The 15570-nt window shown below is 40.8% G+C and overlaps 1 protein-coding gene across 1 annotated transcript in view; it reads left to right on the top strand.

The window, feature by feature from the left end:
• B4GALNT3 (beta-1,4-N-acetyl-galactosaminyltransferase 3) overlaps nucleotides 1-15570 on the top strand; it is a 539452-nt gene that overhangs the window by 446820 nt on the left and 77062 nt on the right. Inside the window, exon 14 of the mRNA XM_044087281.1 lies at nucleotides 3754-3907. Coding sequence (XP_043943216.1) covers nucleotides 3754-3907 — 154 coding nt within the window. The remainder of the gene's footprint in view (nucleotides 1-3753; nucleotides 3908-15570) is intronic.

Here is a 15570-nt window from a genome sequence, read left to right as displayed (position 1 = left end):
CTAATCCATTAGACTATCCCATCTTATTATGGACGAGGCAGATTTTTATGATGAACTTGAAGTTTTTAGTAAAATTTTTCAGGACAGACACTATCCTGTTCACTTTATCAACAGTCTAAAGAATGAAGTGATTATAGATAGACTTCTCCATTGCAGACCTGTCTTCAGAGATGGTTTTGCCATCTTTAAAGTTATTAATCGTGGGGCAGTCCCTGGAGATGTTAGGGAGGAATTTGATCACAAGGGGGCTAATTTACTTCAAAGGACTTTTGTTTATGGATTTAGTTGTGCCACAAAATATGTCAGTCATCTTGGAAAGAAATTGGCACAACTTTATAAAACCACAGGTTGTTGAAACCATTTCAGGTAAGCATTCTATCATGTCATTTAGAACAAGGACTAATTTGAAAAAGATCTTCGAGGAAGGTACTTAACTGTAAGTGCAAAGAAAATCTAACATTGAAAGGAATGTCCAAATGTGGGGCATGTCCCCAATGCAGGTACATTTTTGAAGGGGTTAATTTTATTATAGCCAATTTTCCTAAACCTGTTTACTGCAATGGGAGAGCCAACTGTAATACCAGAGAGGTGGTACATTTGGTAGTGCAGTTCCTGTCCACCATTTTATGCTGGAAAATGGAGAAGGCAACTAAGACCAGAATTTACCACCATGTGTATGCAGTTAACAGGGGGGGGGTTCTAATAATGCCTTATATAAACAATCTGTGAAGTGTCAGAATTTTAAGAAATTCATCTTTTTTGTTTTTAACTACGGTGGTGGTGCTGCGGTAGCGTTGTCGCCTCACAGTAAGACGTTGTCCTGTTCAATTCTCAGCTAGAGCATCTTCTGTGTGGAGACATGCGTGAATGGGCATACCTTCGTTGAAGGTTGTGCGTCAGAGCCGGCAACTCGGTACGTAAAAATCTACTGCCAGTCATTAGCGGACCGGAGTTCCGCTGTGGCGGCCCTTAACCGGGAAAAGCCGAAAGACACAACAACAAAATCTTTTTTGTTTTTGAAAAAAATCCCCCATTTTGATAGAGGAAGTAACTGGTCTGCATATGTAGAGAAATGGGAACTGCACTGGCAGATGGTTTTGGATGCCACAAATACCACAGGCATCAATGATAGAATGTCTACTTTTGATGAAGAGGATGTATATTTAGTGTTAACTTTTCATACAGAGCACCAATATTGACTGGGAGCATGGGTCTGTTTCAGAGATTTGTTTTGTATTCATTTTTGTGTTTCTATGAATATGAGTTTTTTTTTTATGATTGGTTTTTGAGACATCAAGTTTATGTAACTTAGAAGTTTTTTAGTGCTGAGATTTTTCATTTTAAGTCTTAGTGATGTATGAAGTTTGTGATCATTGACTATAAGGATGTTTTGCATTTTAACACTTTCATAAATGTGCTTTAAAACTGTCATTCTTTTGTTGAGCCACTAGATGGAATTACAACATAGGTTATTTAAGGGTGTTATTTGGAGGGAGTTTTTATCTGAAGAAGTTCATGAGTGATTGTAGTGAACAAAACCATTTATGTATCATTAAAATGTTTGCAGATTTTCTTGGCATCTACAAGATTGTTTTCTTTTTTACATTTGGTTTTTACAGACAGATTTCTGGTTTTGTGGTTAATGTGGAGTTTGCTCAAACATTTTCTACAAGTACATTCTCTGTGCCCTACAGATGGGTGGTCACCTTTCACTTTGTTTCTTTGCTTACCTGATGAAAGTATGTCTCTGGGTTTTGTACTGTATTTCTTACTGCACTATTTTAATACTGTTTTTGACTGTAGGTCTGTGCCTTATGTAGACCTAGATGATCTGTCATCTTTGTACCCCCTTGATATGATTTTATTCTTTATATTTTGTGACTAGATAAGTTTTCTAAGATCAATGTTACTCTTTCAGTAGAAATTTAGTTTAAAAAATGACCAGTTTTTAGATAGACTTGCTTCTGTATTGTACTGTGGTATCACTTTCCCTTGAAGTATCTCACTAATTTTGGTGTGGAGAAAAAGTGAGGCTTTAGGGTCAGTAGAAGTATCATGTTAGAAACCAGCCACTGGTATATTCTGACATTTTCACTTGTCTCTTAAGAATCCACATTTTATTATTTTTTTTTGCATTCTCAAATTTACTTTTCCAGTTGTTCTTTGCGTAAGTGTAGTTGGTTATTTATTATTTTATCCTGTTTTATTTGTTATTTGATAGCCATGTTGATGAACTGGTCTACTGACCCTTTTCACTCATAAACTGGGACCAGAGAGCAACATATATTAAACAGGGTATGATACAGTAAATAACAAGGTACATTTAATGATGGTAGAATGACGTACAATAACTTTGTAAGGCACACTTGCAGGTTGTTGGAGTATAATAGTAAAGCAGATATGATAATGCATCTGATAAGTTTTCAAGGTACACTTGAAGATGCTTGGAATACAGTCATAGTGCCATTACATGATAGCACAGTATTTACAATATTTAGATGCTGTGGAAATTCCAAAGTCATTTGAAGGATAAAGTGTTTGAATGCTCTCCAGTGTCCTTAAAACAGGTGTAATTGGCTTCATTCTTAAGGTTTTTTTTAATTCAGTTTTGAAAGCTGTTAAGGTATGTTGGTTCCTTATGTCATTTGGTAGATTCTTCCAAATAGTAGGACCCAATACGGTGAAGGCTTTTTCTTCAGTTATTGTCTTTAAAGGGGGTCTAACAAGCAAAAAGATTTTTTTTATAATTTCCTCTTATGGAATATATTTTCTCCCTTAGTTGTAATGTTCTTTTGATGGGGGAGTGGCAATATCCAGTTTATTATCTTAAATGTGAGGGTACAGATCAGCAGGTGTTGCTTTGAGAGTTGTAGGGAGCCAATCAGAAGACTTGAGTACATCACAACGGTGTTTTTTAGGGTGTACTAAGTTTACATATATACATATCCTATTGTCAAGTGAATAGGTTAAGTGGAAGGCTAATGGGGAAGCTAATACTCAAGTTGGTATAAGCTTATTTCTGGAGATGGCTGTCCTGGCACTGGGTATGCGAAGGTAAGAGATGTGGCAACATAGTTTCAGTTGGGATAAAATGCTTTTTGTTAATTTTGTCAGTATGAGTGGAAAAGTTGATGGAAGGCTCAAGTGTAAGTGCAAAGTATTTTTTGTTTGAGAGGTTGGGAATGATGCTATTGTTAATGACTTTAAGGGTGAGTAGTTGAATTTTTTGGTAATTTTCTATTTGTTGAACGTACCATAAAGGTGTTTTTTTTTTTAGTATTGATAAGAACGTTGTTTGAAATATTCTAGTTGCAGAGTTGTAAGAAATAACATTGAAGGTTGGTTTGTAGGATGTTATGTATTTCACTGGATTCTAGTAAAAATATGTGATCTGTATATGTGATGTGTTTAAGAGCAAAACAATCTTGGCTGAGGTCATTTATGAACAAGGAGAACAGTGCTGGGCCAAGGACTGGGCCTTGTGGCATGCCAGTGCTCACTCTAGGGTCCTTTACATGACTTTCCTTTGTGTCCATACTGTAATATAGTGGCTTTACAGCTGTGGTTCACTGAACTCACGCAGTACAAGCACAGGAGCCTCATTCATGAGATCTGTGGTGAGACTCCATGTTTGAAGCTTCTGTACAAAACATGCTGTTTTTATCATGTTTTTCATTTTAAGCATAATGGTTTTGTTGTAGTATTTCCTGCATCTCTAATGTATTTGTTATAACACTGTTTTTTTTTTCTCAGTGAAAAATCAAGCCCGTTGGGTCCTACAGTTCATATCAGACATGGAAGACCTGTATTCTGCCACAGGAGACAGCAATTTTAATGTTATTATATCAGACTACAATAGCACAGACATGGATATTGAACTAGCTCTGAAGAGGAGCTTCATACCAAGGTGAGTGACGAGGTGTAAGGCTAGGAAGTTCAATAAAGTAGCCTGCAACTTACACAATATCTGCTGGGTTAGGTCCTATAATTTCCTTCATATTCTACTGAGGCAGCATTAACCTGTCATGTTAAACAGCATAGCTGAATTGCACATTTAGATTAAATTTGTTAAGGTCACAGTGCAGGAGACTTTCTATGTCAGTTATTAGCAAAATGTCTTCAGGGTAATACTCGGGTTTTGTGCATCAGTTACTCTAAGTCAGTTTTAGTTACATACCTTTGATAGATTCCAGTGATTAAAAATACTTAGATGGTCAAACCTCATCCTATGTTTAAAAGACTGTTTAGTATTATTGGATGAACTGAGGCAAGACGTGGTTTCAAAACAGGCACAAGGCTTTTACAAAGCAAATTTACATGATCCAGCTTGCCCCCAAGTGCCATCTGGCCAGCACGAGCATATGAACTACATAGTAGATACAGCTTTTGCTAGTGTTCCTTTGTTTATTACTCCTTATAGTACCGATGCCCTTGGAATTAAACAGATTATCATGAAGAATTTGGGTCTTCTTTCATCGGACGTGGCCTTTTATGGTATAGAGAATTTTAAACCTAAATTTGTTTTCAAAAGGAGTCAACATTTAAAGAATTTGTTGGAATTTGATGGTAGACCTAGACCCAGAATAAAAGGGATGTCTAAATGTGAAGCATGCCCTTATTGTAGACATATTGAAGTGGGCAACAATTTTATGATAAGGGACCGAAGATATGAGACAAAGGGCAGGTTTAACTGGAATTCTTGCAGTGTAATTTATAGCTAAATGTCAAGCCTGCCCAAGTTTTTATATTGGCAAGATGGATAGAAAGTTTAAAGAACGGTTACACGAACATATTAACAGTATAAGGAAAAGGAAGCCCGAGAACGCCTTAGCCAACCATGTTACCTTACACCCAGGTCACTCCTTTGTTTTTCGAGTGATTGACCAAGTAGTTAAGGATGGGAAGGGAGGCCCCTTTTCTTTGAAATTGGAGATGCTAGAATTAGCCTGGCAACTTAGATGCCAGGCTTTTGTGTTACCTGGGCTTAATGACATCTGTTCCTTGGTTAGTGTGTTGAAACTTAAAAGTTTGTTGAGATGAAGAAGTGTTTCCAAACACACTTGTGGTTATTACATTTCAGGAGTTCGTAGATTTCAGTATTGTTCAAGAATCTGTGAAGACTAGTATTTTTTAACTGTTAACTTCTCTCATTGTTTTTAATGTCATTTTTATGTATACTTAATTGCGAAATTGTAGTTTTCATGTTCATAGTAATAATTTTTATAACAGTTATTTATAACAGAAAGTAACAAAAAAAGTTTTTGTTTTTGTGAATGTTTTGTTTTACACCATGATGTGCTTTCTTTGATGAATCATATGACCTACTTCTCTGATGAATCACATGATCTGGTGTCAGAGTAACGTGACTATTTCTTACACCACATGATTGTTTAGGCAAAGTATTTAATGGTCCATTGTACTTTTGAATTTTGTTTTCATAGGTACATAGATTAGTACTAGACTAACTACCCTTATAGACTATTTTAAGCCTAGCCAATTATTCCATGTGAGACTCAAACCCTGCACCTTTGGTTTATAAGGTAAACACGTTAACCATTATGCCAACCTCCCACCCAATAGTCTGAAGAAGTTTGGTAACATACCTAATGAAAGCACTTACTTTGTCATTACAGTGCTGATTGTTTTCTGTTTCTTTGCCTTTTTTATTGATTTAAGTAGTTGATTTTACTTTTCATGAGTTTAAAAGATCTCACATCGAAGAATGCAACTCTTTTGTGATGAAAAAAACTTTCACTTTGGATATTTGGTGATGTTAATTTTTTTTATACTGTCTTCAGTGGGTAAAAAGTTGGCAGAGAGTTATTAATATTGACAAAATGCGCTTTATTTAATTGTACTACTTTCCACGGTGGTGCAGTGGTTAGCATTGCCGCCTCACAGCAAGAGGTTCTCTGGTTCGATCCTCAGCTGTGGTGCCTTCTGTGTGGAGTCTGCATGTCCTCCCTGTGGTCGCCTGGGTTTCCTCCAGGTGCTCCGGTTTCCTCCCACATCCCAAAGACATGCTGCAGCTGGATTGGACACTCTGGCCCTGGGTGTGAGTGTGTGTATGTGTGTGCCTTCTGTGGAAGGTTGGGCGCCGGGCTGGCAACTCGACACTGTAAAACTCCACTGCCAATCATGAGTGGACAAGGTGATCCACTGTGGCGACCCCTAACCGGGAAAAAGCCAAAAGAAGAAGACTTTCAATTAGCAGTTAGCATGTATAGGACTACAGAAGTATACATTGTGCATGGCATATGCAATAATGGCACTTTTTTCTAAAGGAAGGCATGATACAAAGTCTGATGAGTGACTGTACATACACAGCAGTACACACATACATTTTCTATATTAGTAATGTGCTAGAGTAATATTTGGTGCATAATACATTTTATGGTGGCATTATCCTGCTGACATCACATTCAGGCAGACAGAGACAGATGACAGGTTGCCATATAGCGTGCTTAGCAGGGGTCTGTGTTTGCCTTAAACATCATGTGCTGAGGTATATGCTGAAAGGGACAGCTCGGCAGGTTCCTGTCGGTGGGTGTACTGGATATGGTAGCAGTAGCGGTCTGCTGCAAAACACACACACTAATGCTGCAGTGAACATTATGCAGCCCCCCCTATACACTGTATTCTTGACAATAACCATGAAACCTTGGTTTCTACAGTTTACCACTTGAGGTTATTTTCTGTGAGCTAATAGACTTACTGCCTTTATGTACACTAATATCACTACAAAGTGGGACACAAGAAGGACCCAGATGCTCCTTCCTTCATTCCTTTCTGAAGAATCTATATATCTGACTGCAGGCCACATGGTGCTACACCACTCTAGGACATTGGGTAATCATTCTGTTTCTTCTTGGTTCATGTCATGTGAGGATGATTGTCAGTATTTAGCATTAAGCACACTTGAAAAGCAGTGCCAACCACAACTGAAAATACTGTGTGTCTTTTTAGGTACCACAAGTCAGCCGGGTACCAGGCTAAGTGGTGACTTTAGAGATCACATAGGCACAGCTTTACCACCCATGTTAGTGATGCCATAGCCCCTCTGTATAGACATGCCTCAGACTTGAGCTAAGAATATGGATGTGAATTTGCTTATACTGCACAGTTTCTTGTATGGATATGGGTGTGACGCCCATGCACTGGCCCAGTAATCAAGGAACCTCAATCCTCACCACTAACACCAGTGAGGGGCATCCACATTGGGAAGGATAACAAGTACACACACAGTAAAGTACAATTTCCCTTAAGAGCACACAGAGATCACAGTCAGTCTGGGGCTGGTTCCCCCCTTTCTCTCCAGATCCCCAGTAAGACTCCCCACTGGCACAGCTATAGGGTACAAATCTCAGCCTAGTGGTCAAGCTAAAACCTCCAGCACCCTCTCTGTCCAAACAGTGCTTTGTGTCTCTGCCCATGTAGCTGACACACACACACACACACACACACACACACACACACACACACACACACACACACACACACACTTTAAGATATGAGTTATATACAAACACGCAGACACTCCTGGGGAAGGCTGGCACAGGTTCAACAGCTATGCCCCTTCCTGCCAGTCTATAAGGTAGTACCAGCTGCCACCAACCACTAATATCAGCTACTAAGGTGTCCAATTATTACTGTGCAATATTATTATCCAAATTGTAAGTGTGACTGAACAGCAAGACTACTGGAGTGGCTTTGTACAGTATCACTATATACATGTAATGTACTCTAGAGCTTAAATTATCTCTACACAAACAGCCACGGTTGAAAGGTTTAAAAATATTTAATAATAAATAATAAAAACACAAGACAATACTTACTACACAGTGCTAGTCAAGAGTTCAGCGACCACAGAAAAATGCTTAAAATAATACAGCCGAATAGTTCTGACATCAGTACAGAAAAACAGCTAGACTAAACTTACTATTTTCTATCTATATCTAAGAGCAAACACAGTTCTAAATAAACGTACATATAGAGCAAAGCAGAGTACTGGTGAGCTGTCGTCAGCTTTAGACAAAATCCAAAATGCTCTCTCTCTGTCTCTGAGAAAGTTCTTTAAATTGATGATACATCATACTGACTCATTTTAGATTACATCATTCTTAACAATTCTCTGGTTTCCCAGGCTAATGGAAGCTCTACATTTACATTTTTTAGTAAGCTTGCACCTGGTCAGGAAACCACAGCAGTTAGACATTATATATATATATAAAATCTAGCAATTAACTCTGGTCTCAAAACAACAGAAAGAATCTGCTGGTTCAGAAACCACGGCTCTGAGCCCTGAGATCAAACGGTCATAAAATGCTTGACTTATCAGCTTTCTTACTGCAGAGTGCACTGTTACATTTTTGCAGTTCAACATCCAATACAGTCTTCTCACATTTAAGAGAACAAGCCTGTGGCTTTTATTAATATTTACAAAGACATAGAATAATCTAAAAAATTCTATCTAGCTAAGCTGGCATCCTTCACATATCTTCACAATGGGTGTCATTGTATATTTAAATAGCCCCCAGCATCTTGACACAGGATTTGTGGGGATAATTGTACTTGGCCCCATAACAAGCACTAAACAAGCCATTGTAACTAGATACCCCAAATATGCTCAATCAGGCAAGTACCACAGTTTCAGCAGGCTCTGTCTCATTGCAAATATTCTAGTTCCAAGCCATAGCCACAGAGTGCCACTGAACACCTTAGCTTTTCTACAAATCCACACTGGGGTTGCAATAACAAACTGAGATAATAGTCTGCTTTCTCAATTGATTCATTTACACAGCTCTTACAAACTTCCAGTATTCTAATGCCCCTCCCCCTTTTTGTTATCAGTTCCATTTTATGAAGCAAAGAAATCCAGATGACCACCACGGCTTAAAACAGATTTATTTAGGCAAGTGCTTTCACGTATAACAAGCCACGCTTTTTCAAGTCTTCAATAAAACAATAAAAATCCCTACACATTTTATATCAGAAAGCACTATCAATTAATCAATTAAATACATCATTAAAATAAATTCACCCTTAAAATACATCAATTAAGTCTTCAGCTAGTATTACATCTTATTTAAGTGAGCGAGCTTCTAGCTCAGGTTTAATGCAGACATAGTTGTTCAGCCCAGGGTATACATGAGCTTGCAGCTTCAATTCTTTCAATTAAGTTGTTTAAATTACCCCCTCTCTTGTCATTATTAACATTTTGTAGGACTCTAAACCTTAAATTATGTGAAGGGAATTCCATTGTATGCTTAGCTAAAGCATTTAATTTGTTCTTATTTTTTACATCATACATATGCTGATAGATTCTGTCTTTGAGCTGTTTCTGTGTTTTCCCTATATAAAACCATGTACATCCTGTGCACTCTGCCATATATATTAAGCTAGTTGTTCTACAAGTAGCATAGAATCTAGGCTGAAATATGAGGGACAAAATAGGGTGTTTAAATTCCTGTACAGAAGAAACATATTGACACATTTTGCACTTATTGCAAGAATATGTTCCAAGCTTCAGTGGGGACACAGTATTCTTTTGCCAATCGTTACAAAGTAACTATTTTAAATTGCTCTTGTTCTTCCATTTTAAATAGGTTTTATCTTCCCATGATGTTCTTCGTGTTTCACTGTTGCAGTCATCACACTTGGGTTATCTGCCTGCAGGTAGCCCTCAGTCAGCCCAAATGCCAGATTCTTGGGATTTCTGCGTCGGATGCTTTCGCCTCTTCCATGATGTCAGGGGTGTAAAACATGCAGCCGACACCATTACACCAGCTTTTCTTGCCATGCGGGAGCCCGAAGCCGAACCAGTTCACAAGTGCCGGTCGGCCGCGACCTGAAATTTTCGTTTTTCCAGTTTCAAACCTGAAGTCTTCTAAAGCTAAGTACCCCATTGGGGATCCTTTTTTCTTGCTCTAACCATTGTCAGAAAAAGTTAACAATTTGCCTGTGGAAAGCAAATACCTCACCGAGATTTTCATTTGTTACTGCATCACCTGTTTAGGCCTAGACCATGACGTCCCTCGCTGTCTGTTTTGTGCCTTGTTCAATGCCCGAACTATTCATTGTCGGGCTATTTTTGTCTCTAAATTCTTTCGCTCTCGTTCTCCGTATTCCAAAATGGCTTTGATAAGCCATCGAACTACTGATCTTCTGAAAAAAATGCAAGGATAAAGACCGCATAGGTCCAGAGCTGCCGATGCTGCTTCCATTAAGCTAGTCGTCAGTCCGCCGGTACTCAGTGAGGCGCTTCCGCAGCCCCTGTTACCCACTTCTACAGATTCGTAGGCCTCTACTGAGACCCATTCGGAGTCCGGTATGCTGCGAGATACTTCTTCGACTATGGAACCTGCGGCTGTCTCTACATTGGATGAGTCCGGAGCCACTGTGCAAGCACCGGCTTCTGAGGGTGTATTCAGACCTTCCGATGTTCGCATTAAACTGACTACTTCATTAATGGCTAAAACTACCGAATTTCTCAGGCCCAGAGTTCACACTACGCCTAGGAAACCGACGACCAAAGTACATTCTTAAGCTCCCATGCCACAGAAACAAATGCTTAGAATGGCTGAAGACCTTACTACTTTAATTAGGGGAAGCCAGCCTTCCCCCTCTAAAAGACAAAGAATTGATTTTCCTTCTGATTCTACAGACCATGAGTCCGATGACTCTGACCCCTGTGATTACCAGGACATACCCTTATCTACCTATGAGGATTCAGATGCAGAGTATTCCATTCCCTCTGCCTCCCCCCACCAGTGGACTTTTCTTTCGGTGAAACCTTGCATAACCTAAGAGAGCATTTCCGCTGGGAATGCCAGGACTACCCACAGTCCAAAAAGAGACTTGAGGGAATTTTTAGACTTGCCTCAGCATAGGCCTCTAGCTATACCCCCTGACCTGGATATTGTAGATATTGTCTTCATGGAATCCAGTCTTACCCCTGATACTTTACCACCAGCTCCTAGAAAGCCTGACCGGTACTACAGAATACCTGACTCTCACAAATTTCTCTTTAAAAATCCCATTGTCGATCCAGAGACCATTTCCCAGGGACCTAAAGGTATTAAGGCTACTACAGCCAAAAACCCTACCCCTTCAGACAGGGATTCTAGGTATCCAGACAGATGGGGTAAGAAGGTATATACCTCTGCAACTCTTGCCATCAGGGCTTTAAATTGTCAGTTTCACATGTTGAAGTACCAACAGCATATTATGGAACTAATTAAACAAAAAATGTTGTTGATTCCTGCAGAAAATAAAGACTTACAAGAGTTAATGCATTCTTGCAAACCAAGTTGGTAAACATACTTTGCAGTGTGGTTTGATGCCTTAGAAGCATCTTGCAGGGCTGCTGTCACTGGGTCTGTTCTGAGAAGGCATGCTTGGCTGAAGAAACAAATCTTGCCAGACCATGACAGAGCAAAATACGTAGATGCTCCATTAAACCAAGAATGTTTGTTTGGCTCGAAAGCAGAAGAAGTTCTTAAAAAGATGGAGGAAAAAGCTAAATGTATGCAAACTGTTAGAGAGTTCTTACAGGTGTAGCCACCTAGATTCGGTAGGCATTGGCCTTCAAAAAACTGGTCCTTTCCAGTCCCTCCCAGACCTTCTCAGTCCAAACCCAGGGGCAACAGACCAGAAAGACTACAGTGTCAGGGTATGCACAGATCTAAACAATGGAGTGCTCCCTCATCAAAAACAGGTAGTGGTAAGCCACGCCCTTATGGAAAACGTTCACAACAACTTGTCCTTCATCCTTCCCAGCCATGCCCAAGTACTTGCACTCCTAGGAGGAAAACTTGCCCTGCATGCAAAAAACTGGGAGCATATTACCCAGGACCGATGGGTCTTAAACATTGTATCCCAGAGATACAGATTCTACTTCCACTCACTGACAACCCCAAGCGGATTGCCAGACCTTTCTCCAAACCAGTGGGCAGAGGCCCAAAAGCAAGTACTTTCTCTTCTCAGTATCAGGGCTATTCAGCCTGTTCCAACAGAGTAAAGGGTACAGGGTTTCTACTCCAGACTGTACCTGGTGCTCAGAAAAGAGAACTCTTGGTGCCGTATTCTGGATCTGTCAACTCTCAACACCTTCCTGGTGGTACCAAAATCCAAAATGCTTACTCTCCAGCAGCTGTTTCCTGTGCTAGCCAAGGACTCCCGGCTAGTCACCCTAGACTTAAAAGAAGCTTATGTGCACATCTCAGTAATGGAATCTTGCAGGAAATATGTACATTTCAGGGCAGGCTCTATGCACTTCCCTTTGGCTTATCTATTGCACCCAGGGTGTTCACAAAGTGCCTGGCTCCAGCCATTCCATACTGCAGGCAGAGAAATATTCAAATTTACCCATACTTGGACGATTGTCTGATTCAGGCGGATAAGTCAGGAATTGCTACTTCAGCACCTGAAATTTGTAGAGACTCCTAACTTCTCTGGGGTATACCATCAACGAAAAGAAATCACATCTGGTACCCAGCCAAAAGATTGTATTCCTGGGAGTAAGCTTGAACACAACTTTCCAGATGGTATTCCTCACTCCAGAAAAGCAGGTTTATTTGACAAATTACTTCAAGCTACTGGCCACCCAAACCCAGCTATCTGCAAGAAAAATACTGCAAGCCCTAGGGTTCATGGCCTCATCTAATTCCATATGCAAGACTGCATATGAGGAAACTTCAGTGGTACTTAAAAATTCTCTGGTATCAACATTCTCAATCATTCCTTGCCTAAGGACAGAGTTCCTTTGGTGGGCAGAGGCTTACAACCACAACAAGGGGCACCCTTTCACTCAACCCCCTGCCGCCCAAACCCTGACAACAGACGCATCAGACTGTGCATGGGGGGTTCTCATGGCAGGCAAATGCATTCAAGGCAAATGGAGCCCAGGACAAATTCACCTGCATATCAATCAAAGAGAAATGTTAGCTGTACAGAATACACTGACAGCCTTCAAATACCTTATCCTGCCAGGACAACTCTTGATAAAGACAGACAACACCACAGTTATGTGGTACATAAACAAGCAGGGAGGAACTCATTCCTACCCACTCTGCAGGTTAGCCATGGCTCTGTGGAACACAGCCTTGAGCAATCAAGTGCACCTGCAAGCTCAGTTCCTGCCAGGCAAACAAAATTCACTGGCAGACGACTTAACCAGAAATCTAATGGACCCACACGAGTGGAACTGGAACCCAACTCATTCAAACTTCTAATACACAGGTGTGGGGACACCAGAGGTGGACCTCTTTGCTTCCCCCCAAAACCATCAACTGAGCAAATTTTGCACCAGAAATCCTCACAGCCAAGCATGGAAAGTGGATGCCCAATCCTTTACATGGGAAAACCTCTCAATCTATGCCTTTCCCCTCTGCCCCTCCTTTCAAAAGTAATACTCAGGATCAAACAGGACAGGCCAAGGACAATCCTTATTGCATCAGACTGGCCATGCCAGCACTGGTACCCACTTCTGTGTGGTCAGACAGCAGTGCCACCCTGGCACCTACATCAGACCCCCCTCCCTGCTGTCCCAGCAGGAGGGACAGATTTTGCATCCTCAGCTGCAAACCCTGAACCTGGCAGCGTGGCTTATTCCCTGAATACATCACCAGCAGCCCTCAGCAAACAGGTGCTGGATGTTATCCTTGAGGCCAGGAGGCCTAGTACTAGGAAATCCTATTTAGAAAAGTGGAAAATATACTGTTCTTGGAGCCAGACTCAAGGAAAGGACTCAGCCATGCCCACATTACCTGAAATCCTAGATTATCTAGCAGAGCTGTTCCACAAAGGCCTGTCCTTCTCTTCAGTTAAGATTCATGCCTCTGCCATCTCAGCTCTTTACAATACTGAGCCACCCCTCTTCTCAAACCGTCTGATCAAACAGTTCCTGAGAGGAGCTAACAATTTAAGACCCCCAAAAAGAGCTCAATCTCCTGACTGGGACCTTAACTTTGTACTAGAGAAGCTCACACTCCCCCCTTTTGAGCCTGCTACTACAACAGAGTTAAAATTCCTCTCTTAGAAAACAGCCTTACTTCTATCCATCACTTCAGCAAGAAGAGTGGCTGAGTTACAGGACCTTATGGTTGTGGAACCGTTCATTATCTTCCATCTGGACAGGGTTTCCCTCAGGACTAATCCATCATTTATGCCCAAGGTGGTATCCAGTGTGGCTTTAAACCAATCCATCCATTTACCAACCTTTTTTCCTAATCCTCAGAATAAAGGGGAAAGGATCCTGCACTCCATGGACATGCACAGACAGCTCAGGTTTTACCTTGACAGGACTAATCCTTTTAGAAAGGGGGTCAGACCTCATTTCACTAGGGCTACCTCAACTTCTACAGCATTTTTCAGGGGAATCCCTACCAGGGACATCCTGGAAGCTGCAACCTGGAGTTCTGTACACACCTTCACCAAGCATTACCACTTACCTATCTTTTCTAAATCCAGAGCTGGATTTGCCACAGCAGTCTTACAAGGCCTGCTAGCCAGCCCTAATACTTCTTGACTGCCTCCATCCTTCCTCAGCTTTGGGAATCAACCCAAGTGTGAGGACTGCAACAGTGAAACACGAAGAACATGGCACAGTTGTGTACACTTACCATAAATGTAGATGTTCGAGTGTATTCAGTGTTGCAGTCCTGGTTACCCTCCCTCCAGCCCCCCTGTCTTTTCTATACCTTCTACCTATCCTCTTTCTTATGGAAATGGTATTTACTTTTTCCTGGAGGTGTTCCACACCATGTGATTGCTTCCTATTTTGGGGGCTCGTGACATCTGGGGCAAGAAAAACTGAAGTAATGGTGTTGGCTGCTTGTTTTATACCCCTGATGACCTGACATCATGGAAGAGGCGACAGCAACCGATGTAGAAATCCCAAGACTCGTATTCGGGCCGATTGAGGGCTACCTGCAGGCAGATAACCCAAGTGTGATGACTGCAACAGTGAATACACTCGAACATCTACATTTATGGTAAGTGTACAGAAGTGTACTTTCTCTGCTCTTGTTTCAGCATGTTTCCCCTATCCCTTGGGCACTGGTACCTGGTTGGCATCATTTCCTAAGTTTTTATTGCCCTGTGACCATTGCTGTTTGCATAAACTCTAGACATTGCCGTTTCCTTTTTGCTGTGGCTCAAGTTATTGTACACTGCCAAGCCTTAGTTGTACATGCAATGCAGGACTTGAACAACTGCCCTTTGAATACCATGTCCTGTGTTTTCCCCTAATGCTTCTACTTTCCTTACCCATAGTTTACTATTTGTTGTATTAATGTTTATTTAATGTATGCCTCAGACTGTCTTAAACTAGGAGACACTCATGTGCCAGAAGCATTTACTGGCCACCAGAGCTGGTTAATAAACTCATTAAAGTATCAGGAATAAATGAGGCAGGCACTTCCAGACTGTTTCAAACAAGTTTCTAGACGTCTTACTAATGCTAAAACTTTATCTCAGTTCTCTTTCCCGAAATCGCCCTTATCTGGTCAATATGTGTTAATCTCTATGTCATACATCTAATGTATCCACCCTTATCTGGTCAATATGTGT

The sequence above is a fragment of the Protopterus annectens genome, chromosome 11.part0 (genome assembly GCF_019279795.1).
Source record: "Protopterus annectens isolate FY-2018-M chromosome 11.part0, PAN1.0, whole genome shotgun sequence".
In the NCBI taxonomy this organism is placed as follows: domain Eukaryota; kingdom Metazoa; phylum Chordata; order Ceratodontiformes; family Protopteridae; genus Protopterus; species Protopterus annectens.
This window is presented reverse-complemented; position numbering and strand designations above follow the sequence as displayed.